At 65.2% G+C, this 24,561-nt stretch overlaps 1 protein-coding gene and 1 long non-coding RNA gene across 2 annotated transcripts in view; one reads left to right on the top strand and one right to left on the bottom strand.

Annotated features, from left to right (window-relative positions):
• Nucleotides 1-545: 545 nt before the first annotated feature.
• On the bottom strand, nucleotides 546-4,808 carry LOC132346648 (uncharacterized). Its single transcript, XR_009496575.1, has 2 exons — nucleotides 3,857-4,808; nucleotides 546-799 (listed from the first exon to the last, which is right to left on the bottom strand). It is a non-coding gene; the product is annotated as an uncharacterized lncRNA (long non-coding RNA).
• An 8-nt stretch (nucleotides 4,809-4,816) lies between these two features.
• NOTCH1 (notch receptor 1) overlaps nucleotides 4,817-24,561 on the top strand; it is a 46,112-nt gene continuing 26,367 nt past the window's right edge. Inside the window, exons 1-3 of the mRNA XM_024999643.2 lie at nucleotides 4,817-5,140; nucleotides 6,933-7,014; nucleotides 23,811-24,073. Of these exons, the coding sequence (XP_024855411.1) occupies nucleotides 5,080-5,140; nucleotides 6,933-7,014; nucleotides 23,811-24,073 (406 nt within the window). The 5' untranslated portion in view covers nucleotides 4,817-5,079. The remainder of the gene's footprint in view (nucleotides 5,141-6,932; nucleotides 7,015-23,810; nucleotides 24,074-24,561) is intronic.

Raw genomic sequence — 24,561 nt, 5'->3', positions numbered from 1 at the left:
GCTGGGTCAAGCTCTGAGCATTTGGGGAGGGGGGTCCCTACGGAGAAGCAGGTGGTCTGTCAGGGCCTGGGCACGCCCCGTAGCCCATGCCTCCATGACAAGCGCCAGGGCCAATTATGCGGCTCTCGAAGCCCACACCAGCCAGGCCTCATCAGCTCACCTGCGCAGGGAGGCAGCTACCTGTCAGGGGATTTGCCTGGGCAACACTCCCTGGGCTCTGTGCCTCCCTCTGAGAGGCTGACCCTCCTTCCTGGGTTTCCTGGGCAGCAGGGGGCAGGCCGGGGGGCTCACAGTCAACCCCGTTCCCTGGCCCTGAGCTGTCTAGAGGCCTTGTGCCCTCAGGGAGTGACCGCTGTGTGTGACAGGTGGACAGGCCCCTCAGAAGGGCAGGGCCTGGTGCAGGGTCCTGCAGCATGGCACCGTTTGGAAGTCACAGAGTGTATGCATCTGTTGGGGGCGGCAGGACCCACAGTGACAGGTCCCTGCGTCCACCCCACCCCCTGAGGAACACCGCATGGAGGTGTGAGAGTTGGGAGGCCCAGGGGTTCTGGGACAGCTTCTTTTTTAAAATTATTTTATTTATTTATCTTTGGCCATGGTGGGTCTTTGTCGCTGCTCGGGCTTTTCTCCAGTTGCGACTGAGTGGGGGCTGCTCTCCAGCTCCGGGCTGCTCATCGTGGGGGCCTCTCTTGGGCACAAGGGCTTAAGTGGTTGCAGCACACGGGTCGATAGTTGCAGCTCATGGGCTCAGCAGTCGTGGCGCAGGGGCTTCCGGATGGCTCAGTGGTTCAGAATCCGCCTGCCAAAGCAGGAGATACAAGAAACACAGTTTCCATCCCTGGGTGGGGAAGATCCCCTGGAGAAGGACACGGCAACCCACTCCAGTACTCTCGCCTAGAGAATCCCATGGACAGAGGAGCCTGGCGGGCTACGGTCCAGAGGGTTGCAAAGAATCGGACACGACTGAAGCGATTCGGCGCACACCCGTGGACTTGGTTATCCCGCGGCAGGTGGGGTCTTCCCAGACCAGGGATCAAACCCATGTCTCCTACAGGGGCAAGTGGCTTCTTTACCACTGAGCCACCAGGGAAGCCCTGGGACAGCATCTTGGAGCTGGTGAGGCCAGTGAGGGAGGCGTTATTTCAGCAGAGCAGGGACCGACCCACTGCAGACCGCCTGGGACTCAGGGCACGAGGGGCTGTCCCCAGGCCTGGCGGAGCTGGCCCAGGAGGTCTGCCAGCACCCGCAGGGGGGCCCCGGCCGGCCCACTCCCAGCACAGACAGACCCGGGTGACTGTGGATCCCTGCGTGGGGAGTGAGTGCAGGCAGATGAGCCAACTGGAGACCCAGCCTACCCCTTCCCTTCTGGGTGCTGGCAGGAGTCCAGCTTGGGGAAGAGGAGCGGGGAGCAGGCGGAGCCCCAGGCACACACGCACGGGGGTGCCCGGCCCGGGTGCAGCCCGTCGTGGTGGAGGCATGCTACGTCGCCACCAAAACCACCTCCAGAAAAACGCTCGAACCTCTGGAAATGTTCTGGGTTGCTTTCAAGACGAAAAGCGTGGACAGGACTCTAGGAATCTGTTGGTAGAGGAGGAGACCAAGCCCAGGGCGGCAAGCATGGGCCCTCAGTGAGCCTGCTGGTCAAGGCCTGGCTGTGGTGGGGCAGGAGGCTGGGCATGTCTCAGGCGCCCAGGCCCTCTCTTCCCAAGCGGGTCAGACACATTTTACAATTAAGCTCAAAAGGTGGACAAGCGCCACCCCTGGGGTTCTGGGCTCGACCCCCGGCTGCCCTGGCGGGCATGGCCCCCGCCCCCACCCTCACCTCTCCCCACATTCTGTCCCCTCTGCCGCAGGGCCACCGTCACCTGCACCGAGCTGCCCAGCTGCCCCCACGCTATGAGCAGCCCACGAGGCCAGGGCGGGCAGCAGCCCTGTTGTGGTCCCAGACAGCTCACCCCAGGCTTCCGGAGCCCATCTGCCTGCTGAGGAGCAAGGCAGGGACCTGGCCAACCTAGAATCAGTCTTCTCAGGACGACCAGGAAAACCAGGAGCACCCCACGCCCTCCAGGTGCATCCGAAGCACCAAGACCAACCTCTGCAGGAGGGAGAGGGGCTGGGGCCCCAGGACCAGGAGTCTCTGTCTGGCTGCACCTTAGAATCAGGGCAGGGGAGCTTTAAACAGCACCCCCCCACCCAGCAAGCCAAATCATGCTGGACTCCCTGGAGGAGGGGGCTGGGGTGAGTTTCTTTGGGAGGCACGAATGGACTCCCCAGCAGACCTCCCCTGCCCATCCTGGCGATGGTATCCCTGGGGGCAGAAGAGGGGAAACTGACCAGCTCAGCCTGGGATGCGGGGGCTGAGGGCCTTCTCCTCTTCGGGCCCAGCAAGCTGGACCCTGCAGAAGAGCGTGGCCACAAGACACTGACCCCTCTGCGAGCCGGGCCTGCAGCCTCACCCCCACCAGTCCCAGGTTCCCCAGGCGGCCTGGGGGCCTGTGCAGGGACCGCCCGGCAAACCTGGCCCCAGTGCCCACCACAAGGAGGCAGGAAGCCCCAAACCATGTTCCATTGCTGTGCCCCCCAGATTCAGTGCTGGCCACCCCAGGCCCCACTCTCCCACTGGGCTCTGGACAGGACCCGCACCCCAAATTCCCCTCCTCTCCCCAACACCCCCAACCAGGGCTGCCCCTAGGCTGCCCATCCTGTAAGAGGAGGTCTCCAGGGTCTGGGCCGTCAGGACCCCCAGTCCTCCCCGCCTCAAACCCCTTGGCCTGGGAAGGTTGTTAAAGAGAGATAAGAAGGGGCCTAATTGGTGATTGGAAAAACTTGGTGCCCACTTGCCAGGGCTTGGCCCACCTCCTTCCCAGGCCTGGAGGGGAGGGAGGCCTGGCCCAGCCCCTGACCTTGGCCTCACACAAGCCCCTCCCCAGTCCCAGGCACTTCTGATTTTGCCAGGGTCTCCTGGGGGCCCCAGTCGCCCACGGGATACCCCAGGAAGCAGGTGGCTGGCATGGGGGTTAGAAGCTTGGGAGGCCCCCTTCTCTGTTATCACTGGCTAATGAGAGTATCCGGCCCCTGGGCAGAGGCCCAGTGTAGGCCTGGCAGGGCTGGCAGAGTCAGGTGAGACTCCCCCAGTCCCAAGTCCCTCCTCCAAGACTGCTTCCTCGGTGGAAGGCTGAGGACTTGCTCCCAAGCCAGGGCTGGATGGGCCTTTGCTTTTGATCTGGGGCCTGTTGGCAGAGACGCTGGGCTCCAATGGAAGGGCACACGGGCAGTGGCCCCAGAGGAGTGCCGGCCCTGAAGCCCTCCTCTGTCCATCCCTGGGAGAGGAGAGGCTGTGGCGTGCAGAGCCCTGAGACTGTGAGCTGGTTGTTGTGGGTGGGCAGGGGAGGGACTTCGCAGCCGCACCCCCCACCCCCTTCCTGCTAAGGAAAATCTGCTCCTCCAGGCCGCCTGGCTGCTGTTATATAAACATCTCTGCTGCCTCCAGGCGCCTCCTCTCCCGGGCACTGACCCTGAGAGGAGTTACCCCAGGCTCTGAGAAGTGCCATGCCGCCAGCTTCCTGGAGGAGGCAGGCCAGGGAGTCTGAGCAGCAGCTGGACAATCTGTCCCTCCTGGTGCTCACAAGTGCATCCTAGCTGTCCCCAGGTGCCCTGCAACAGGTGCACCAAGGAGGGGGGCTGGAGCGACCTGCCCACCAGCAGGCAAGCCCCACGCTGCCCACCTCTCTGGGCCTCCCTGGCAAGGGCGGCTTCTCAGTCAGCCTCTGGGATTTCTGCGGTCCTGAGGGTTCTCCTGCCAGGGAACCGCAAGCCGGCTCACTACCCTGTGTTGAGAGGGGGTGCTGTTTTGTACCAGTGTGAGGCTGTAAACCGGCTTAGCAGGGTCAATGGCAGGCATTTTGGACGCCCAGCACTTAACCCGGGCTGGCACAGGATGCCCAAATCTGGCGCTGTGGTGCAGAAATAAGTCACCCGGAAGGAGCACGGGGGAGGGTCCAGGGCTGCCTGACCCACAGCGTGCTTCGCGGGCCACCTTAGGCTGGAGGCGCGGGAGAAGGGGTAGGACGGTGACCAAGGAGCGTCCGGAGGGGGTCCCTCGTGGGGGAGCTGGTGCGCAATCTTTCTGGCCAGGAGCTGGCCCCAGGCCATTTCCTTAGGGGTACCCAGGGTCCCTTTGGCAGAGGCTGCAGCCGCGGCACCACCATCCTTCAGGGTCAAATGCCCCGATCTTCACAGCCGCGGAGGTGGGGGCGGGTCTGGGCTGGATCTTTCAGATGTTTTAAGTTGCGACCAGGGGGGCTTCTAGGATTGGAGCCCCGGGCCAGGGGTACACTCAGGGCTGCCGATGGCGCGACTTCTCCCAGAGCCTCTGTCCCAGGGACCCCCACACTCGCCTGCCCGGCCCAGGTCCTCTCGGGGACAGGCCTGTCAAAGGCGCCCCTTTTCTCGCTCCGCCTGCGCCTCCTCCGCTATTGAGATGTAAATCGTTGCCAATTGTCGCAGAGTGCGGCGGCACCCACAGCCGGATCCTTCCGCAACCCCGGAGCAAACTTTGGGTCTCCGAAAACTTTCGAACGAGAAGTAGTCCCTTAGGGCATGGGCCCCGACCCCGCTCCGCACGGCCGCGGCCCCCATCCCCGGAGGACCCGGGCTTGGGACCCCGCGCCCCAGCCTGAGGAGGCGCGGGGCTGGTCGAGGAGAGTGGAGGGGCGCGGCCAGCGAGGGGGCGCGGGGTGCGGAGGGATCGGCGGGGGCGGGCCCCGGGGGCGGGGCCGACGGGGCGGGGGCGGAGCGCGCGGCGGCCGGGAGCCTCACTAGTGCCTCGGCCGCGGGAGGGAGCGCACGGGCGCCGGGATCGGGGCGCGGGCCGCGGGCGCAGCGTAGGAACGATCGTGGGCGCGGAACCGGGTCGGGGAGGCCGCGAGAGCCCAGGGACGCTCTCCACCCGGAAGGAGAGGGCAGTAGCGGGCCGTCACCGCCCGTGGGACAGTCCCTCTGCGCGCGGGTGTGCCCGAGCCCCCGCCGGCCGGGCGCAGGAGGCCGCCCCCGGGAGCAGCGGGCAGCCGGTGGGCAGGCATGCCGCCGCTCCTGGCGCCCCTGCTTTGCCTGGCGTTGCTGCCTGCGCTCGCCGCACGAGGTAGGCGACTGCCCGCCGCGAGCCCGCAACTTTCCGCGCCTTCAGAAACTTTTGGCGGCTCCCTAGGCGCGCGTCCTCGGGTGTCTGGGAGCGGGCGGCCAGGGTGGGGAGGGGGACCCGGCGACCCGGGGCGGGGTAGGAGCCAGAGTCCCGGGCTCGGGGAGAAAGACTGACCTTCCCCCGCGCCGCTTGCCCGATCGGGATGGACTTGGCGCCGCTCGCGCCTGGAACCGAGTTTGGCGCCGGGTTTGAAGTCGGCTTTGAAGCCGGGCGTGGGCATCTGGGGGCCTGGGAGACCTAGCTCTGGGCTCGCCCTTTACCAGCCGCGCGTGGGGCTCGCTCCCGGGGCGGGCGGACGAGCTGCCTACTACTTTTCGGTTTGAATCGAGTCGGTTTTGGTTTCCTGTTGCTTTGGGGCCATTTATCTTTTTTCTTCGCCTCTTGCCCGCGCCGGGGGCGGATGTTGGGGCGCGGAGCTTGGGGTCCAGGGCGCCGTGATCGTCTTTACAGAACCGCACTGCGGGACCTGGCTGCCCAGCGTGGTGGGCAGAGGGGAGCAGGGTGGACCAGGCGGCCCGGCCCGGCCTCCCTTCGGAGTAGGAGAGTTCGCGCAGGACCCGGGCGAGGGCCCCAGACCCAGGTGTCCCCCGGCTCCTGGCCGCCCCGCCCGCGGTGTCCCCTCCCCACACCCGGTCGCTACTCCTATCCTGGCTCACAATTTGCGGCGGGGTGGGGTTCGTGTGTGCGGAAGATTCAGCTGCTACGGATGGACTTTCACTTTGTGGAGTTCACATTTGGAAACCTTGCAGGGGTTGGCGGGGCAGGGGTGGGGGGGTTGGTCATTCCTCTCCATTTCCCGTGGAGAGGAGCTCCAAGGAATCGGATGGTGATTAATGCTTCTCTTCCCCTAAAAGTTGGAGGGAGAGCTAGCTCCCTACTTCCTGAAGATGGGGTTCCATGTCACACCCCCGTCCCCACCCCCAGAGGGGGCTTAATTTACACAGCCCTGGTAAGAAGGAGGCAGGGGGTGGGTGGCGTGGGGGGTAGTGAATTAATTGATCCCTTCCTGGGAATGAAGTCAAATTCCTTCCAAATGGAGCATCTTCACTGCCACCCCCAGCCCCTGGCTGTGGGGGGGGGGGGGGAGGCTGCCACTGAAGATGCCCACCCTGGGGAGCCGGTGTTGAGTCTCGGTGGAGGCGTGGCCAGGTCCCTGGGGTGCAGTCCTGGTGCCCCAGGAGGTGGCCCTGGCGCACAATGGGCTGCTCTGATTCCTCCGCCGGGCGCTTTGTTGGCGGGCGGGGCAGCGGCTCTTGCAGCTGTCGCATTTTCCCACGAGCTGGGGAGCTGAGTGTGGCCAGCACTGCCACCCCCCCAGCGCCACCCCCTGGAAGAACTTGTTTGAACAGCAAGACAATCCTGGTGGTTGGATAGGGGCCTCAGCCCAGCCAAGGTCCCCAGTGAAGCTGGGGTGAGGGGTGAGAAGTTTGGGAGACTGGCCCAGGGTCATCCCAGCGTTTCTTTCCTGCTGTCTACAATGCATTTCAGGCCACTCCTCCCCACCCCTCCACCCACTTTGAGCTTGACCTGTCCACCTGCCACCCAGCCAGTCTATTCCTCCCCGCCCCATCTCTGACCCCAGAACTCTGGGCAGAATGTTGAGTCCCCTTGGGGTTCATGCAGGGCTTCCTGGGGGCCCCCTGCACCCAGTAACCCCATGACAGGAGGTGAAGGGTGGACAGTGCCCCTGGGGGTGCTGGCCAAGCTGACCTCTCCTCTTGCCCCTCCCCAGGCCTGCGCTGCTCCCAGCCCGGTGAGACCTGCTTGAACGGTGGGAAGTGTGAAGTGTTCCCCAACGGCACCGAGGCCTGCATGTGAGTATGGGCCCCGCGCCCCTGCAGGGACCTGTTGCTTTGTCGGAGCGGAGCCCCTGCCTTCTGCAGCGGGCCAGCGGGGACAGAACACTGGGCCATTGTCTTCTGGAGATGGCCCAGAAGGCTGGGCGCGGTCACGTGCTAGTTTATTGGACAAAGTCTGGCAATTACTTAATCACCAGCAATTATGCTGCGTGTGGAGCCCAGCCTGGCCGCTGGGGGTTCGAGCGCTCCTTTGAGGACCACCTCGGGCTCCTGGGGTGCTGGGTGGGCATCCCTGCTCCCCTATTTCTTCCCAAAGTCCCTGAGGCCTGCAGGGAGGCTCCAGAGCATCTGGATAGAGGCCAGGCCCTCCCCGCCCCGCCAGCCAGGGAGAGTGCCTCTGCTGGGGGCAGGTGAGGCTTGCTCCAGGCGGGTGAGCGCCTCCTGGACAGGAGGTGCCTCTGAGCGAGAAACTGACTAGTTCAAAGGCACACCCACCCTTTGCCGCCCTCTGCCTTCCCTGGCCTCTCCTCTCTGGCCTCAGGTGAGGTTGGGGAAAGGCGGTTGGAACTCATCGTGGTGGCTGTGCCCGTCTCCGCAGGGGTATGGGTGGGAGTTCCTGCCAGGAGCTCTGTCTCTGTCCCCAGCTCTGACCTCCTGACCTGGTGGCCCTTCGCCTTCCCAGCCCTGGGTCCTCAGCTGTGAACGGGGGTGGGGGGCGGGGGTGGCGGTGGTGTCCGGAGTCAGGGAACCTGGTTAGGATCTATCGCCTGCCTGCCTGCGAGTACCGGTCAGCCTCTCAGGAAGTTTTTCTCCTGTGGCCGATGCCCTTCAACTTGAGTTCGTCCCTGATGGGAATACCGAGCAGGTTCCTGGCGGCTGGAGAAACGCCCCCTCCCCAGGCTGCAGAAGTGGGTCCCCAGCCGGGCTGGCGCGCCCTCATTCCAACTGCTGAGGGCCCATTCCCTTGACAACCCCCAGCCTGGGCTCACTGCCGGCCCAGCCAGTGGGCAAGCAGCCCCTCCTCCCCCCACCCCGGCCCCAGACTGAAGCCAATTAAGCAGGGCTGTGAGCAGTTTAATGGACAAAACGCATTGTGTCTTTGTCGGACACTAATGAATGCGCACTACTTTTTTTTTTCTTTGCTTTTTTTGGGGCCTTTTTCTCCTCCTGCAGAAGCCTCACCGACGCTTGATGCCCTAAATCTTGTTTCCTTTCATTGAGAGACCGACAGCTGGGATTCAGTGGAAGTGCAGGGGCTATTGTTGGGGAGGCGGATTAATGCTGGGTGATTAAGTATGCGTGGCTTCCCAGAATGCCCACTCCCTTCCCTGCCGCTCACTGGGATGTGTGTGTGTGTGTAGGGCTGGGGGCAGTCTCCGTATTTCTGCAGAGGGCTCTGGGGAGGGCAGGGGCAGTGCTGGGCTGGGGAAAGTAGGAGCCGTCTCTTCTTGCGCCATCACTGGGGAATTGGGACGGGGCAGCCTGGGGCCCCCCACCCCGGGCCAGCGCTCCGGCCACACGCTGCCCTGGCTGCTGCAGCTGTCACCCACTGGCCTCCGGGTGAGGCGCTTCAAAGGGACGGGGTTGGGGGAGGCTCTCCCACCCCCAAACCTGGGCAAACCTGGGCAGGCAAGTTCCTGCCTCCCCAAGCCAGGCCCTGGATCAGGGCTAGGGTGCCGGCCTTTTTCCTCCTTTTGGCCTGGTGCTACCCCCCACCGCCACCTTGGCGGGAAGCCTGCCTGTCTGGCCTGGCACCCCGCCTCACTCGGCCCACAGAGACCCCATTGTGTGCATCCTGCAGACCCACTGGGAAGTTGAACGGAAGTGCCGTCCTTGCAGGCCCCAGCTCTGGGCGCCTCGGGCCGGAGGCAAGGGATCAGCCATGACGGCTGGCCAGGGCCAGCCGTGGGCAGGCCCCAGTCCAGGCTCGCGGGGCAGGGTGGGGGCACTGTGGCCCCCCCCAGGGTCCGCGCCGTCTTGCTCTCACCCACCACCCACTGGTCTGCGGAGGTTCTGCTGGCGGGGGCGGCCCAGCTCTCTGGGCTGAAGGGGAGAGCTGCTTTCTTCTCTCCAGGGTGTCTGGGTCTCAGGCCGACCTGGGTGTGAGCTCTGGCTCTGCAGCCTCCAGCCGGGACCTGCAGAAAGTTCTGTGACTTTCCTGCTGCTCCCCTGTGGCCAGGGCGTGGGAATCGGTGCTATCATGTGCCAGGCGCATTCACGCCAGGTGACTCATCCGTTTCCATCCAGAGAGAGGGAGCCTTCCCCAGAAGCCGCCCGTCAGGTGTCTGCGGGGCTCGGGGTCGGAAAAAGAGGTCCGTGTTGTTGCGAAGGCCCTTCAGGAAGTCCCAGAGAGCGGGGCCGGGCCACCCGATGGCCGTGAGCCTCTGGGGGCGGAGTGCTCTGCCCCAGGAGGGTGGCTGTGTGTGGTGGCCCCAGCTGGGGGTGCCTGGGGAGGCTGGTGAACCAGGGGCGGCCTCAGGTGGGTCTTTGGGACCCTCTGCCGCCTCGGCGCCCAGAGTACGCTGGAGGGAAGTTGGGCAGGTGGTGGACCTCGGCTTTGGACGATCCTGTACTTGAGGCCAGGCTCTCCCGTGCCCAGTGTCCTCATGACCTCAGGTCATCGGGTCGCCTGAACCCAGATTCCCCCAGTCTGTAATCTGTGCTTGATCTGCGATTGATCTCTTGGTGGTGCGTGAAGGTTACGTAAGAGGCACGCAGCAGGCGCGGGGCGAGTGTCCGCTCCCTTGCTGCCTTCTCCTTTTGAGCTGACAGCGCTGGTTTCAGGATCCCCATTCGAGAGAGTTTAGTTGTCTAATGAGTGAGTTCAGAGAACCCGAAAGATACGGCCTGGTGGGCCCGAGCCGGGGCACCGCCTGGGAGGGGCCGGCCAGCGACTCCGAGGACTTCTCACCCGCGGGGGCACCCGTGAACACCCTCCTTGCTTCCTTCCCAATTCTGAGCACCTGTTGTGTGCTGGGCGCTGCTCTGGTCGTGGGCATGTGGGCCCAGGTCCGATGCAGCCCCCGCCCCCATGGTCTCTCCGCTTTCCAGTGTGGGGGTTAGGAGAGGCGGCCTGAACACGTGACACGTCAGAGGGAGGGGAGTGCCGTGGGCAGGGCGGCCCGGCCCCACGTGGCTGGCAGCAACCCCGGAACCGTGGGCATCAGGCGTGTAGTGGGGCCCAGAGATGTCGGCGCCAGGCCCAGCGTCACACAGCCCGGCGTAGCGCCCAGCCCCGCCTCGCTCTGTCCGGGGACGTGTGTTCCTAACCACGGCCGCATCCTGCCTGTACTGCCCCCGGGGCCCTCGCTGGTCGTCCTGTGAGGAAGCAGGGCGGGGACAACGACTTCCCTTTAGAAGAAGAGGGTCAGGGGCCGAGTGGAAGTGACTCGGCCACCCGGCTGCAGAGGAACACTCTACATCTGTGTCACCTGGCCCGCCCGTTTCCACTGAGTCACCTGCGCGTCCCGGGCGAGGCTGGGGGAGGAACAGGTTAATTCTCACCCTCACCCCCACCCCCACCCCAGGCTGAGACCGAACCAGGTCTGTACAGGACTTCCTCTGTTTGTCAGCGCCTGGGCGCCAAGGACGCAGGGTTAGAAAAACACAGCGAACGCACAGCCGCAGCCCAAAACCATCACCTGCTGCCTCTGACCACGGGGGGCGGACGTCAGGGAGCACGCGACCCCCACAGGAAGGTGCCCTCCTCGGGCCTGGCTCTGCCTCTATGGCGGCCAGTGTTTTTTCCACTGGGGGAAAAAAAATAGGGATTTTTTTTAAAAGAGAGAAAAAAAAGAAAGCTGTGCCCTTAGCTGGAAGAGGGTGGGGCCGGGCAGACAGCTGAGAGAGAACGCTTTTCGTCAGGACAGCTGAGCTGGGTCAGGGCAGCCGGGGCCACGAGTGAGAGGGCGGGTGCGGGGCCCCCTCCCCGAGGTGGCGGGCGGTGGGGGCAGGTCCAGAGGGCGGCACGGCTCCACTCCCCCGGGGCTGGGTGGCCGCCCAGGGGTCCCGCGGAAGCCGGCACTGGCTCCATCCCTCGCTGACAGTGACGCTGATGGGTGGCTATGGCCGTCGCGGGCAGATGGGGCTCCCGCTGGGCAGGGCCGGGCCAGGCTGGGCTCGAGGAGGGCACCTTTCCTGTTTCATGTCTCGCCTATAAATAGTGAAAGGATGTGGCTTTGCAGAGTCGATTGAGTGTCCTGATTGCTTTCCTCAATAAAGTGCCCACAGTCGCTCCATGCACAGACAGCCCCTTTCATCCGGTCTCGTACAAGTGCGGCAGACGTTTTCTTCGGCGGCCTCACACCCCCTCAGGGTGGCGGCCGGCTCTGCATCTCATCCTCAGTCCCCGCTTTACAGGTGGGAACGGCTGAGGCTGAGAGATGAAGAGGCTGGGAACGGGAGTAGGGCACCTGGGGCCAGCTTGCCTCAGCTTCTGCCTTCGTGTCCGGGCACATCCGGAGCCTGGCAGACTCTTCCCAGAGGCTTTAACGAGCGGCTGGCCTGGGGGCATCGCGACCTGTGGGTCAGGGGCCGTTTGATAGGTCCTGAAGTTCCCGGCCGGGCTGTCTCTGGCGGCCGCACCCCGTAGTCCCATGGACTGTAGCAGGTACAGAGCGACTGGCTCCTCCTCTGTGCCTGAGAGTGCAGGGTTAGGTGGCCGCCCAGAGCTCCCTTCCAGCGGCATCCTGGCAGGACCCTGGGATGGGCCCGCAGATGCCCAGGAGGCGGCAGTGGGCTGCAGCGTGGTCGGGGGAGGAGGGCCCAGGAGCCAGGCCTGGCCGTGCGGTAGGGCAGCTTCTGCCTGCCTGGGGCCAGCTCTGGGCTTCGGTGTCCTTACCCCCTACCCCCTGGGCCTGCTGGTGGGCCGTGGACACACCCACTGGAACGGCGGCCGTGATTGACAGGTGCTGCTGCAAAGGAAGGGCCGCTGGGCAGAGAAGAGCCCGTTGCCAAAGTGGCCTCTGTTGGCTTCTTCCCTGGCATCTCCTTCCTCAAGGCCCCGCCCACCTCGCTCCGCTGAGGTCACAGGTTGCTGAAGACCAGATGTGGGGTTGGGGCGGGGCGGGGGGAAGGGAGGATTGATATTTGTATTTTGGCGGTTGGTTTCACGTAATGTAAGTTTTATGATTTTAGATGTTTAAAATGTACATTTCGGGAGACTTGCCTGGTGGCCCAGCGGTTAGGACTCAGGTTCCGCTGCAGAAGGCACAGGTTCCATCCCTGGTCGGGGAGCTTAGTTGCTTCAGTCGTGTCTGACTCTGTGCGACCCTGTGCCCTTATAGCCCTCCGGGGTCCTCTGTCCATGGGGATTCTCCAGGCAAGAATACTAGAGTGGGTTGCCATGCCCTCCTCCAGGGGATCTTCCCGATCCAGGGATCAAACGCATCTGTTACGTCTCCTGTATTGGCAGGCGGGTTCCTTACCGTTAGCACCACCTGGGAACTGTGCGACACAGCAAAATAAATAACCGAATAAAGTCTGCACTTCAGCGGCGTTTAGTACATTCACAACGTTGTGGGACCAGCATGTCTGTCTAGTTCCAGGTTTTCACCACCTGAACAAAACCCCCATAGGCGTTAAACAGGCGTCCCCTCTTGCCCTCCCCGCAGCCCTGCGTGCTCTCACCTGCTTTCTGTCTCTGGCTCTACCTGATCTGCGTGGTTCACATGCGTGGACTCGCACTGCTTGCCTCTCCCGCCTGGCTTCTTTCGCCCGGGGTGCATGTCCGTGCGTCACTCCTCTGGGCGCTCGCTGGACTCGACCTGCCTGAGAACGTCGGGGGGTGGATGGTGGTGGCCCAGCATGGTCATCCTGGTATGGCCTTGGGCAGAAGTCCAGAGGCGGTGGGTGTCAGAGGTGGGGGGTGTCCGGAAGGCTCCCTGGAAGAGGCGGCGCTCACTCCTGTGTCCGCATGGCCAGCCATGGGACCCCCTTGAGTGGGGCCTGGCACATCCAGGGGTACCTGTTAAAGTGGGGTGGCGTGCCTTCGGGTCCAGGGGATGAGCGCACAGGGCTCCACGGCCGGCACCCCACCGCCTGCTCGGGGCATCAGGAATGCGAGGGGCAGCGGGCGTTTACTGAACGCTCTCTAGGTGCTGGGGCAAGGCGGGCAGGGCAAACTCATGCCTGGCTCGTTGTTTGAGAACCAGACTCGAGGGCAGATGCCTTCACCTCCTGCAGGACGAGGCTGGTGCTGTGGGAATACCCCGCCCGGGTGCCCCAGGCCCACTAGGGCCTTTTGGAGGGAGTCCACTGTGGAGACTCAGGCAGATGGGCTGCAGACAGGTCAGCAGGAAGAAGGGCAGCTGGGGGGCAAGTCTGAGACCTGAGCCCCTACCCACGCCGTCTGCCTGCTTCCCAGCCTTGCCCTGGCCTGGAGCACATTTCTCCTGAACCCTCAGGGCTCATCTCGGAGTTAGTGGGTGTACCCTTGGTGGGAGGCACCCCGCCTGGTGTGAGAGGGCCGAGGGTCAGGGGCCTGGGCCCTCGCTCTTAGCCACAAGCCGATCACCTCCCAGTGGCTCTCGGGGCTCAGGGAGGCTCCATGTTTCCTGCAGGGCACCAGAGGGGTGCTCTTGCAATGTTAGCATCTGGACACTTGCTCGGCCCCAGTGGGGAGGCTTGAGTGGGTCCCCCCGTCACAGGTGGGCTGCAGCTCTCTGTGGGTCTCTGAGACGCGTGGAACTCTGAGAACAGAACGCCCTCCCCAGGGTTTCACCGCTGAGTGGTCCCTCCTGGCTGGGGCTCTACTCCCCACCTGCACCCTCGCTGCCCCTGGGATGGAAGCGTCCTGGGAAAGGGGGCCTTGACCTCGCCATCCACTCCCCGCCGAGGCTCGGGCGCAGGGGTCATCATCATACCGGCATTCACACGTTTAAGTGAATTAGGTTCATCGTTGCCCGTTCCCTTCCTGACACCGAGCTGCTGCTCTGCATGGGAGCCCGTCGGGTGGCGTGTGGACACCTCCAAGGGCCCGGCCTCGCCTTCCACGCGGCGCCCGCCCGCCCCTTCTGTGGCTCAGCTCCCCCAGGATCCCTAGCCCCTTGCTGCGCTGTCTCGGGCTCTCCTGGGTGGGGGCCTGGGACGGCCTCTAGAGGTCTGACGTGAGCCTCCTGCACCTGAGTCGCTCCGTTTCCTGGAAGGTGCATCCGGGGTCCTGGTTCTCAGCAAGCCTTGGTGGAGGCGGGGGGTGCCCTGGGGAGGCCGCGCTTCCAACGCCCACGTGGCGGTTCCCAAACACGAGAGGCACTCAGACAGCCCGCCAGTCCCCACCAGCCTCAACCTGGGAGTCCTCGTGGGACAAGTCAGTCACTGGGCTTGGGTGTCCATCGGGTGTCTCTGAAGTGCTTGAATCGGTTGCTCTTCTCCGCTGGGTAAACGATCCCTTGTCCCTCTGTTGACACTGCTGATTTGCTGAGCAAACTCTTTGCCCCGCAGGCAGCATGAAAGTCCAGCCTCAGCCAGCCCTGCCGAGGCCTGGGGCAAGCAGGTCCCATGTCATCACGTTGGCCTTAGGGTCAGGGCAGCGGGCCGGGAGAGGGGCTGGGGGTCTGAGCCGCGCCGCACGGGGGACAGGCCGCTGGAGGCTGGGCAGGCACTCGGGGTGACACGCGGGCCCCAGGCTGGCCCTCCTCCGGGGACCCTGCCGGCCTCCTGCTTCCTTCACCCCTTGATCCTGGGTCAGCTGAGCTGCCAGCCTACTGCCTGACCCCAGGAGGCCTGCTGGACAGGCAGCTGGGTCCTGGCGGGTCATCACGGGTCCACCGGGGGATGAGTGTGAGAGGAGGTGGGCGGCTGCCCCTGGAAAGCTGTCGGTGCCCCCCTCCGTGTGAGAGGAGGTGGGCGGCTGCCCCTGGAAAGCTCTGTCGGTGCCCCCCCTCCCGCAGGGACCCGGGGCTCGGGGACCTGCCTCCCACTGTTTCCTCTTGGTTTCGGTTGCTGGTAAGCGGAAACTACACGGTTACTGGAAATGACAGGTCTAGGGGAGAAGCCAGAGTTTTGAGTGTGTGTGTTTTTCCCTGAAAGCTTTTCAGTACAAGAGATGCTGGGCTAAGACCGGGCTGAGGCGGGGCCTGGGGGTGGGGGGTGCTGGCCCCACTTCCGCCCCCAGCGCCTCCGTCTCCCCTCTGACCACGGAGAGGGCTGAGGGAGGTGACTGCCTCTGGGCCTTCCGGGTCAGCCTGAGGGTCTCTCCTGCGCTCGCCAGGCTGGTTCCGGCTCCCAGGGGTGGCCGCACAGGGCGGGGCTCCCCTCACTTCCCCCTCCAGGGCTCAGGATGAGGGTGGCCTTGGGCCTGACTGAGAGCCAGACGGGGTGGGGGAGGCCAGGCAGGGCTGTGTGTCCCGGTGTCCACGGTGGCAGGGGCCTCAGGCCATGACGGCTTCTGCCCGGGGGTCCAGGGCCCAGGCCTGGCCCAGCACGGCGCTCGGCAGGCATCTGGGACATGGCCTGGGTCAGGGCTGGACCCAGCTAAGCCCATCTGGGTTTCTAGAAGGCCTGGCCTCCAGGCCACAGGCAGGCACGGTCCACGTCAGCTGCCCGGCCCTGTTCCAGCTCGCTGCTCCCGCCAGGCTGGGAGAGCGCTGTACTCTACAGCACAGGCCATGGTGGGCTGTGTGACCGGGGGCTGCTCACCCGCCCCTCTGAGCTCCCCTGTAAACAGTAACACACGTGGGTCCCGATGGGACATATCAGCGTGGCTTCACTCCACTCTCAGGCCTGTTCCCAGTGCTCCCAGGCCTCATCCAGAAGGCTCTCTAGAGACCAGCCCAGCCCCGGATTTGGGTGAGGTCATTGAAGGGTGCTCATGGCTCAGACGATAAAGCGTCTGCCTACAGTGCGGGAGACCTGGGTTCGATCCCTGCATCGGGAAGATCCCCTGGAGAAGGCAATGGCAACCCACTCCAGTACTCATGCCTGGAAAATCCCATGGACGGAAGAGTGTGGTAGGCTACAGTCCGTGGGGTGGCAAAGAGGCAGACAAGACTGAGTGACTTCACTTTCATTTTCGCGGAAGGGCACAAGGTTGTGGCCAGCCCAAGAACCTCCTGCTTTCCCCGTGGAGAAGAGTCTCCCCTGAGCCCAGAACAGTGCGGGTCTGTCTCTCAGCAGGTCCACGCCAGCCTGGGTGCAGCTGCCAGGGTTGTGTCTCCTGGTGTCTGCTGTGGTCCCGTGCCTTGGTGACTGTGCTGAGCCTGGGGTGGGGGCCAGGGCGGCTGCGGGCTTGTGGGCAAGCCTGGGGACACGGGGCCTGGTGGTCTGCCTCGCACAGGGGTTGGGGACTGGGCAGGTGGCGAGCCTGAGCTGGGAGAGGCGTCCAGGGAGAGGGTCTCACGGGAGCCTCATCAGGGCCCGCTCTCCGCTGGCCCGCCCAGCGGCCGGCGGCTGTGGGCTCCGTGCTTCCTCTCTGTCCCTAGAGCTGGACAGACAGGAAGGAAGGCCACATGAGCTCTTGTGGCTGAGGGTGGTGACAGGTGTCCGGCGTTGGTGGGACCCCTCCTGCCACACGGAAGGGGTGTGGGGAAGCCGGGGCCCAGGGCAGCCCCACCCCGCCGGCTGGGAGCTCCCCGATTCCCAGGCTTCTCACTCAGACACCGCCCCCACTTCCAATCCAGGGTTTTGAGTTTCAGCAGATCTTGTGGGGTTGTAAGAACACATTGTCTGCTCCGGCCCTCCCGGTCTGGGAGATCAGGCGGTCAGGCGAGAAACCCAGGCCTCCAGGGTGGGGGAGGGGGAAAAGGAATGGGGTGCGGAGGCCCCACACCCCCTCCTCCACCCAGGGAGCTCCTGCTGGCCTCCCAGCTGCCTCCAGGGGGCGCTGTGCTCTGGCCGCCCCCCACCCTCACACCAAGGGCCTGGAGTCTGACCACCACTGGGGACAGCAGAGGTTAAGAGCTGCATTCAAACACAGGTAGTGCCGTGGGCATAACCTGCCAGAGCCCTGGTTTTCTCATGTGTACAGTGGGCCAGTGTCCCTGCAGGCCCATTTTGAGAAAGAAGTGAGATAAAGCCTGAGTACAGGTCCGGGAGCAGGGAGGGGGGTCCACAGTGTCTTCGGGGACCCGTGTTGAGGGGGGTCCTCAGTGTCCTCCTGCGCTGCATTCTCAACTGGAGAATGGGAAGAAGCGGGGCTGCCCTGAGTGTCCGCTCGGGTCGGCGGGAGAGGATGGGAGCCACCGGGCAGGCCTCCCCTCTCCCCGCACCGCCGCACAGCTGAGCAGAGGCGGGCACTTGCAGGATCGTTTCTGGCTTTGGCTCGGATCTCAGTCTGTGGTTGCTGACTTAATTAATCGAGTTTTGGATTAAGCGCCGCCCTCCCCCCCCACCATGGCGCGGGCCGCACGCTCATCGATCCCTTCCCTTCGTTGTATCCAGTGTCTGGGGCACGGGTCTGGCTCCGTCTTGTGGCGAACAGAGCTCCCCGGCTGCTGGGGGGGTCCCCTCCCTGGCCTCCCAGAGGTGGGGCTGCAGGCTCGACCACGTGGGTCTCAGGGGGCTGTTGGGGTGAGCCCTGGGTAAGGACACCCATTCCCACCTTTGTCCAGCTCCTGGCTCCATCTTTGGGGGTGATGGTTGGGGAATTAACCCAGCAGAGCAGGACCGCGGGGGAGGAGTGGGCAGCAGGCTTTTCTTCCTCTCCCAGCAGCCCCCAGGGTTCTCGGGACAGCATGTTGGCTGTGCCTTTTGCAATGTCCGGAGGGGCCGGCCAAGCAGCGGTGTGCCTGCCCGTGGGTGGGCCCGGGTCGTTCTCTGCCCACTGCAGCTGGGCCATCTCCAGGAAGCCGCTTGACCTCTGCCTTTCCATCCCTTCAGACGGGCAGCCACTTCCCACGTCGAGGGTGGGGCAGCTCTGATCGCCGCAGGGGGGTGGCGAGCCGCAAGCATTGTTTTCCCCGCAGTGGGAAAGGTGGCTTCCCGGAGGACCGCTTCCGTCCACACACAACACAAAGGGCTTCCCCGCGCTCCTGCACTTCCTCTTTCCAGCCTATTCTAAACCATCCAGAGGTGCAACTTGGGAGAAAAGAGGCAGACAAAGAGCCCCGAACCCGGGAGGAGCTGCTGGGCCCAGCGGCTCCACGCCCCACCCTGCCTGGACCCCCTTCCTCCTCTGCAGCTGCTGCCTGTTCTCCGCTGAGGGTCAGCTGCTGTTGGGGGTTGGGGTCTGTCTGCCTCAGACCTGGCTGGACCTTTTCCTGGGTCCCCTGTCCCTCTGCAGCCCTGGCTGCTGCTCGCCTCCTCCCTGAAGCTTGGGAGCCAGGGCAGCGCCCTCCCCTGCAGCTCTGAGCCGCCCCAGCCCAGCGGCCGTGCGGGCTGGAAGCAGACCGCAGCTCAGCCAGGCGCCGGCTGGGTCCCTGCAGTCGCTTCCTGGGGCAGCTGGGGCTGCAGGTGGTGGGGTGCCGTCGCACAGTGTGGCCTCCAAACTCGTGCAGGGCTGGCCAGGCTCCGGGCTGCCCTGGGCACACCCTGCCTGAAGCAGAAAGGGACCGAGACAGGAGAGGGCAGAGGGCCGTCGTCTAGGTGCCCTCGGGCACAGCAGAGTCATGGCTCAGACAGTGGTCTGGACCAAGGATGCTGAGGGTTTGAGAGAAACCTGGAGCCCCGCCCGCTGCAGCTCTTACCCTGGGGCCGTCGGAGTCCCTGGGCACCCCTGGCTTTTGTGTCTCCCAGGGGCTGCATTCCTCACAGCTGAGCTGTCCTGGTTGTGCCCAGTGGGGGAAGGACCCCAGGATGGGCACGGTGGGTGGGCACAGTGGGGGAGGCCAGCAGAGGCCACTAAGCACCACCCCCAGTCACTGCGCACCCCCCTACCTGCCACGAACACAGCATCCTGGAAGCTGTGATTCCCTACTGGGATTCGGGGCCCTTGAACCAGCCTCTGCCCAGAGGGGCTCAGGACCCCTGGCAAGCCTTGTCCAGGAGCACAGGTGGACTCCTTGACCTCGCCCCCTCTGAGGGAGGAGCTGGGGGCTCAGAGTCTGTCCGATGCACCCCCCCTCTCCTGGCCTCAGTCTTCCTGTTCCATAAGCCGGCAAGAGCCTCCTCTGCCCAGTCTGCAGATGGCCCCAGTCGCCCGGGCTGGGCTGGGGGTCTGAGAACCTCCCGGGCAAGCTGCCCCGAGGTGGACGGGCCTGCCTGCCTGGTGGTGGGCCGTAGTGGTCTTTGTTTGGCATCCTGGACCACTTCTGGGGAGGAGGGGGTACCCTGACGAGCCATCCGTGCTCCCTGGCCCCCCTCTTCGGGGCCGCAGTGACACTGTGTTTGTTGGAGGGTCCTGGGCAGAAAGCCTGTGAGCGAGGCAGTCTGGTGTGGGGAGGGTCTTCTAGCAGGCACCCCACTGCAGGCAGACTGGGGCTGGGCGTGGGGGGTGGGAGGGGACTTCGGCTGCAGCAGGTAGGACCCCAGGCCCTGACTCAGCCCCCCGGGGATACGGGCTGCATGGCTGGGGGTCAGGGACATGCATCCATCCCTGTCTGCGTTGGGTGGCACAGTCCCTGCCCACCTTTGGGGCACAGACCCCGGGCCTGCAGACGTGGCCTCCAGCCATGGGTTACCGGCTCTTGTGCTGATATCCCAGGCCCCAGGCAGCAGGGTCGGACGGGGCCCTCCGTGCTGGGGAGCCCTGTGTCCCCCACGGCTTTCCTTAAGCAGATGCCCGGGCCCTGGTGGAGCCACCGTCCCCAGGGACACATCGGTGAACTGTGTGCAAATCCAGTCCGGCAGTGTTGGCTAGAGTGAGAGTCCCCTGTGCCCCAGATGCCCAGGCCACCTCTGCACTGGGCCTTCTGTGCCCTCGATCCCCCAACTCGCATGAAACGCAGGCCTGGCAGGCAGTGCCCATCTGTGCCGCAGAGCCCCCCAAAAGTTCTTCTGATGGACTGTCTCGCTCATCCATTGGTGGTGCCCCTGGATGCCCCTCCCCTGGGGCGCCTCTGTCTGGCCTGCAGAAGGAAGGGGGCGGCACACCCCCGATGACCCCCGTCTGCACCCCCACCCGGCCAGGGCCCTGTGCTCACCCAGCTCTGCCCCGCTCAACCCCCCACTCAATCACAGACTCCTCGAGGGCAGAACCCATTGAGTCCTTCCTCGTGCTGAGTCCCGCCTTGGAACTGCGGGTAGAGAGAGCTGTCACCTCTCCCCTGGGGGTGGCAGATGGCTCGCTTAACTCAGAAAGGAAAACAGCATCATTTAGCATTAGTCCCGGGTGAAGGGGTGAAAGGTCAAGGCAGCATCTGCCTCCGGACGCTTCTGGGGCTGCATTTCTATGGAGCCGCGCTGTGGGGTGGGAGGGGTGGGGGGAGGAGCTGGCTTGGAGGAAACTCTGAAGGAGGCTCCAATGAGCTCCAGGCTGGCGGGCGGGTGAGCGGGTGTCCCAGCAGCTGTTCGGCGCTGCCGCCCCCCACCCCGGGTGCCGCCTCTCTGCAGCTCTGATCCTGGAGCCCCCAGCCACCACCTGACCCTCAGCTGCTGTTGGCCGTGGTGGGCCAGGACACTCCGCTGGGCGATGTGTGGGCCGGAGGAAAGGCGAGTGGAGGAGGAGACACTGAAGGACCACTTTCAGAGGGGAGCAAGGAAGGGGAAGCTGCCACGGGCCCCCAGGCGCCAGGAGCCGAGTGGCACGGTGCACGGCGGGGGGGGGGTTCTCGTCCAGCCTCAGGGTCCCCGACGGCCCCTGGCCCGGAATCCTGAGGCAGGTGTCGGGCACGACTTTCCCCTCCAAGCACAGGCCCCTGTCCCTGCCAGGCACTTAGGCTGAGCTGCCAGGACAGGTGTTCAGGACCAAATGGCCACGAGGGACTTGGTCACTGGTCCCAGCGGACTGGCCACGTCTGAGCAGCCTCACGGGCTCTCTACCTTCTCAGGGAAGTGCGGGTGCCGTGGGCGCCTCCCCAGGAAACCCTGGCACTGCAGCCAGGGTTGGGGGCAGGCGGAGACACGTCTAGGCGAGGGGGGAGCATGGCTGGAGGCCGCCCAGAGCAGGGACAGGCCTCTGTGATGGGTTGTAAGGCCCCTCCACCCTGCCTACCCACCCCTGGCCCCCGCCAGGCTGACCTGGCCCCGGGCGTCCTCCCATGGAGCTAAGCCAGGCCCTGGTTGTACCCAGCACCCCCCCGGAGCACCTGCCTCAGCAGCACCCCCCGTCCCGAGGCTGTCCCTCCCTCGCTGCCCTGCCGCTCCCCTGGCTGGGGTGCTTGTGGTGGACGGCGGCCAGGCCCAGCCCTGGAGCCGGCCCACATGGGCAGCGTGCCTTCACAGCAGCGTCCGCCAGGCCTGGACAGGAGCAGGGAGGACAATGGGCCCCCTCAGCCGCTGCCATCCCCCCACGGAGGAGCCTCCCTGGCTCCTGCTCCGCCCCCCGCCTGCCGGGGCTGGCAGCCGCCGCTGCGCTGGCCAGGAGCAGCTGCCGCCCGCGTCCCCGGCCACAGGCGCACCTGCTCCCCAGCCGCCCTTTGTCCCTGCTGCCGCTGCCTGATTTACTGGGCGCGCTTTTCCTCCCACTGTAATTCACGCAGCCTCCCTGGCCAGGATGCTCTCGGTCCAGGTGGGTTCTCCCACAGTCCTCTGCGTTAGGCTCCCCGTTCAGGACGGGCTTGGGGTGGGGTTCAGGGACACACTGCCCCGTGGCTGGAGGCTGGAGGGTTGTGCACCCCGGTGGGGCCTTTCTGGTCCACTTGGGAATGCTGCTGAACCAGACCAGTGATGAAGGCGGAGCCCACACGGAGGACGCGCTGGGCAGCCTTGTGTGCGTTTCCCCCAGGCCATGGGGCAGGCCTGCCTCAACTCGCCCACCTGGGTGGGCTTCCCACGCCTTGGAGCTGGGCATGGACAGGGCAGGCGGGCTCCCACCCCCCGCCCCACTTTGATGACCAAGCGTCCTCTGTCCAGCTCCCACTTTCTGCTGCTCTTTAGTAGCTGGGAAAGAAAAAAAAGAGCCTTTTCTCCAATAGGGAGCGGTGGCCAGCTCCTGCCTGACAATGGAGGGCATTGAGAGGTGGGGGAGGTGCTACCTCCTGGGTCTCCCCCCTCCCCTCCAGGGCTCTGGGTTCCCAGTGCCACTCAGGCTGGGACCAGGCAGCCTGTAACTGGATCCACGCTCAGTGGGGGCCACGCCACCTTCCCCAGGCTCCAGGGTATGGCCCTGCCGGAGCCCGAGGTGCCAGGGTGCCGGTCGCACAGGGGGTGCGTCCTGGGGTCTGTGCCCCCAGAGAGGAGCCAGCCACACCGTCCTCCTCCCCTCCCTGAGCGGGCTGGGCGGGAGCCGCGGCTCAGCCCTGAGTTACCGCCCCTGCGCCCCTCCCAGAAGGGCAGCTGTTTTTCTTTAAGCCAGTTGGTTTGGGACTTTTGGCTTCAGGCGACAGATGGTGGTCCGGAGTGGCCATTTTGCGTCCTCCCCGCCCGCCCTGCCCAAGCCACAGCCTCAGAGGAAAGCCCCTGCTTCTCACCGATCCCCCGCCCCCAGGACGGAGGCTGCCCCCGCCCCCTCTCCCTGTGCAGCTTTGGGCAGGAGGGGAGGGAGGGGGCCCCGGCCGGCTGGCATTTGTCGGGGGCCAGGGGTCCTGGAGTGAAGGCCTGAACCCCAAGGAGCATCCCCTCTCGGGGGGGTCTTGGGAAGGTGGGGTGGTCGGAGCCCAGGAGGGCCCTCTTTTCCCCCAGAGTCCCCTTGGCTGCCCTGCAGGGGGAGGGGCCCCCAACCACCAGCGCCCAGGGCTGTGGGCCCAGCGTCAGGGCTGCCTTCCCAGGCCGCTGCCAGCTGGGGGCCGTGGGCGCGTTCCACCCCAGAGGCTCTGCCGCTGGGAAGAGGGAGGCCTGGCTGGTCCCAGAGCCTCTCCTGGGCTTTCCCTCAAGCTCAAGGCTGCGAGGTGACCCTGGGGGGCATGTACCGCCCCGTCTCAAGAAGCCGAGGCAACAGGTGGCCAAGGGCGGCCCCGGGGCAGGGGTGGCAGGTGCCGAGCCCTTCCCGGTGGGGAGCGCCGGGGACCAGGCCTGGGGCTGGGCCGGGGGCAAGGCGCCCCCCACTCCCGGCTCACCTGCTACCGTCGCAGCCCGGGAGCCGGCACAGGGCCTGCCGGAGTGGCCGTCCTCCTGGCCCCTGCTTTCTCCAGCTGTGCAGCGGGCTGGGCTTCTGATGTGAAGCCTTCACCCCCGAAAGGGAGAGACTGCGTCCGGGCACCACGCGTGGGTGAGGGTGGAGCGCCGAGCAGCACAGTCCTGTCGCGTCAGACCCCGAGAAAGAATTCCACGTCGGCAACAACAGGGGAGCCCGGCCACGTGGCGTCTGCAGTCCCATCCCTGTTTGCTCTCGTGTTTGTACTGAAAGAAGAGCCATCTGTGAACTCTTTTATTACCCAAATAATGCATATTCGTTACAGAAAACCTGGAGAGAAAGAGAGTAGGCAGGTCCCTGAAACAAAAGGTTGCACACAACACCATTCCCTTCCACGGAGAATGGCTGGGTCTGGCCCGCGCAGCCCCTTCTCAGTGGCTCACGGGTGCAGACAGACGCCTCCGTGGCTTCTGAAACCGACGCTGGGGCCCGCCAAACACTCTGGTCTCTAATGTCTCCAATTAACATAATCACTGTTTTTATGGACATGAAATTCCCTTGATGTAAAAGTAACCACTTTAAAGCGGAGAGCTCAGTGGCGCTTGGCACCATGGTGATGTTGGGCAATGACCCCCACTCTGGTCCCAGAACCTCCCCGAGCCCTTTGAGAGGGGCTGCTGCCCAGGAGGGGACCCCCATGGATGCCGGGGCTGGTGGAGGGCTAGGTGGGGAGTGGGTGCTCACCACCCTGGCGTGTCTGCTACAGCTGCGGCGGGGCCTTCGCGGGCCAGCAATGCCAGGCCCCCAACCCCTGCCTCAGCGCCCCCTGCAAGAACGGCGGGACGTGCCACACGACGGAGCGAGAAGGCCTGGTGGACTATGTCTGCGGCTGCCGCCTGGGCTTCTCGGGGCCACTGTGCCTGACGCCCCGCGACCACGCTTGCCTCGCCAGCCCCTGCCTCAACGGTGGCACCTGTGATCTGCTCACGCTCACTGAGTACAAGTGCCTGTGCACCCCGGGCTGGTCAGGTGAGGACCCCGGAGGGGCGGGGATGGGCTGGCCTTCCCCCAGCCGCCCACACAGCCGATGCCGGGCCCCCGTCCGCGTGCCGTGGACGGTCCTGGACTGGGCTCGGCTGTGGGGGTCAGCGATCCAGAAATTGCCCAGAGTCCCCACTCTGGGGTCCCCATGCCGCTTTCCAGCCTTGGAGGTGTCAGTTTCCGGCTCGAGGGCACCCCCCGGCCTCATGCCGCAGCCTCTGTAAGAAAAGGGGAGACTCCCCGCAATCCCTGCAGGAGCCGTGGTGTTACCGCCGGCTCAGGAGGGACGCAGTCTGGGTCAGCTCCCCAGGGGCCCTGGCCTACTGTGCGTCCCACAGTGGTCACTTAGCCCCTGAGCGGTTGGGGTCCCCGGGCGGTGAGGAGCTCATGCCACTGGGCCCATGCCCGGCTCACCCACTGTCCGGGTCTGGACGCTGCCCCCAGCTCACAGGAACCAGGGAGGCCGGCTAACCACC

The sequence above is a fragment of the Bos taurus genome, chromosome 11, assembly GCF_002263795.3.
Source record: "Bos taurus isolate L1 Dominette 01449 registration number 42190680 breed Hereford chromosome 11, ARS-UCD2.0, whole genome shotgun sequence".
NCBI classification, from domain to species: domain Eukaryota; kingdom Metazoa; phylum Chordata; class Mammalia; order Artiodactyla; family Bovidae; genus Bos; species Bos taurus.
Note: the sequence above shows the minus strand (reverse complement) of the source record. Positions and strands in the feature narration are given on the sequence as shown.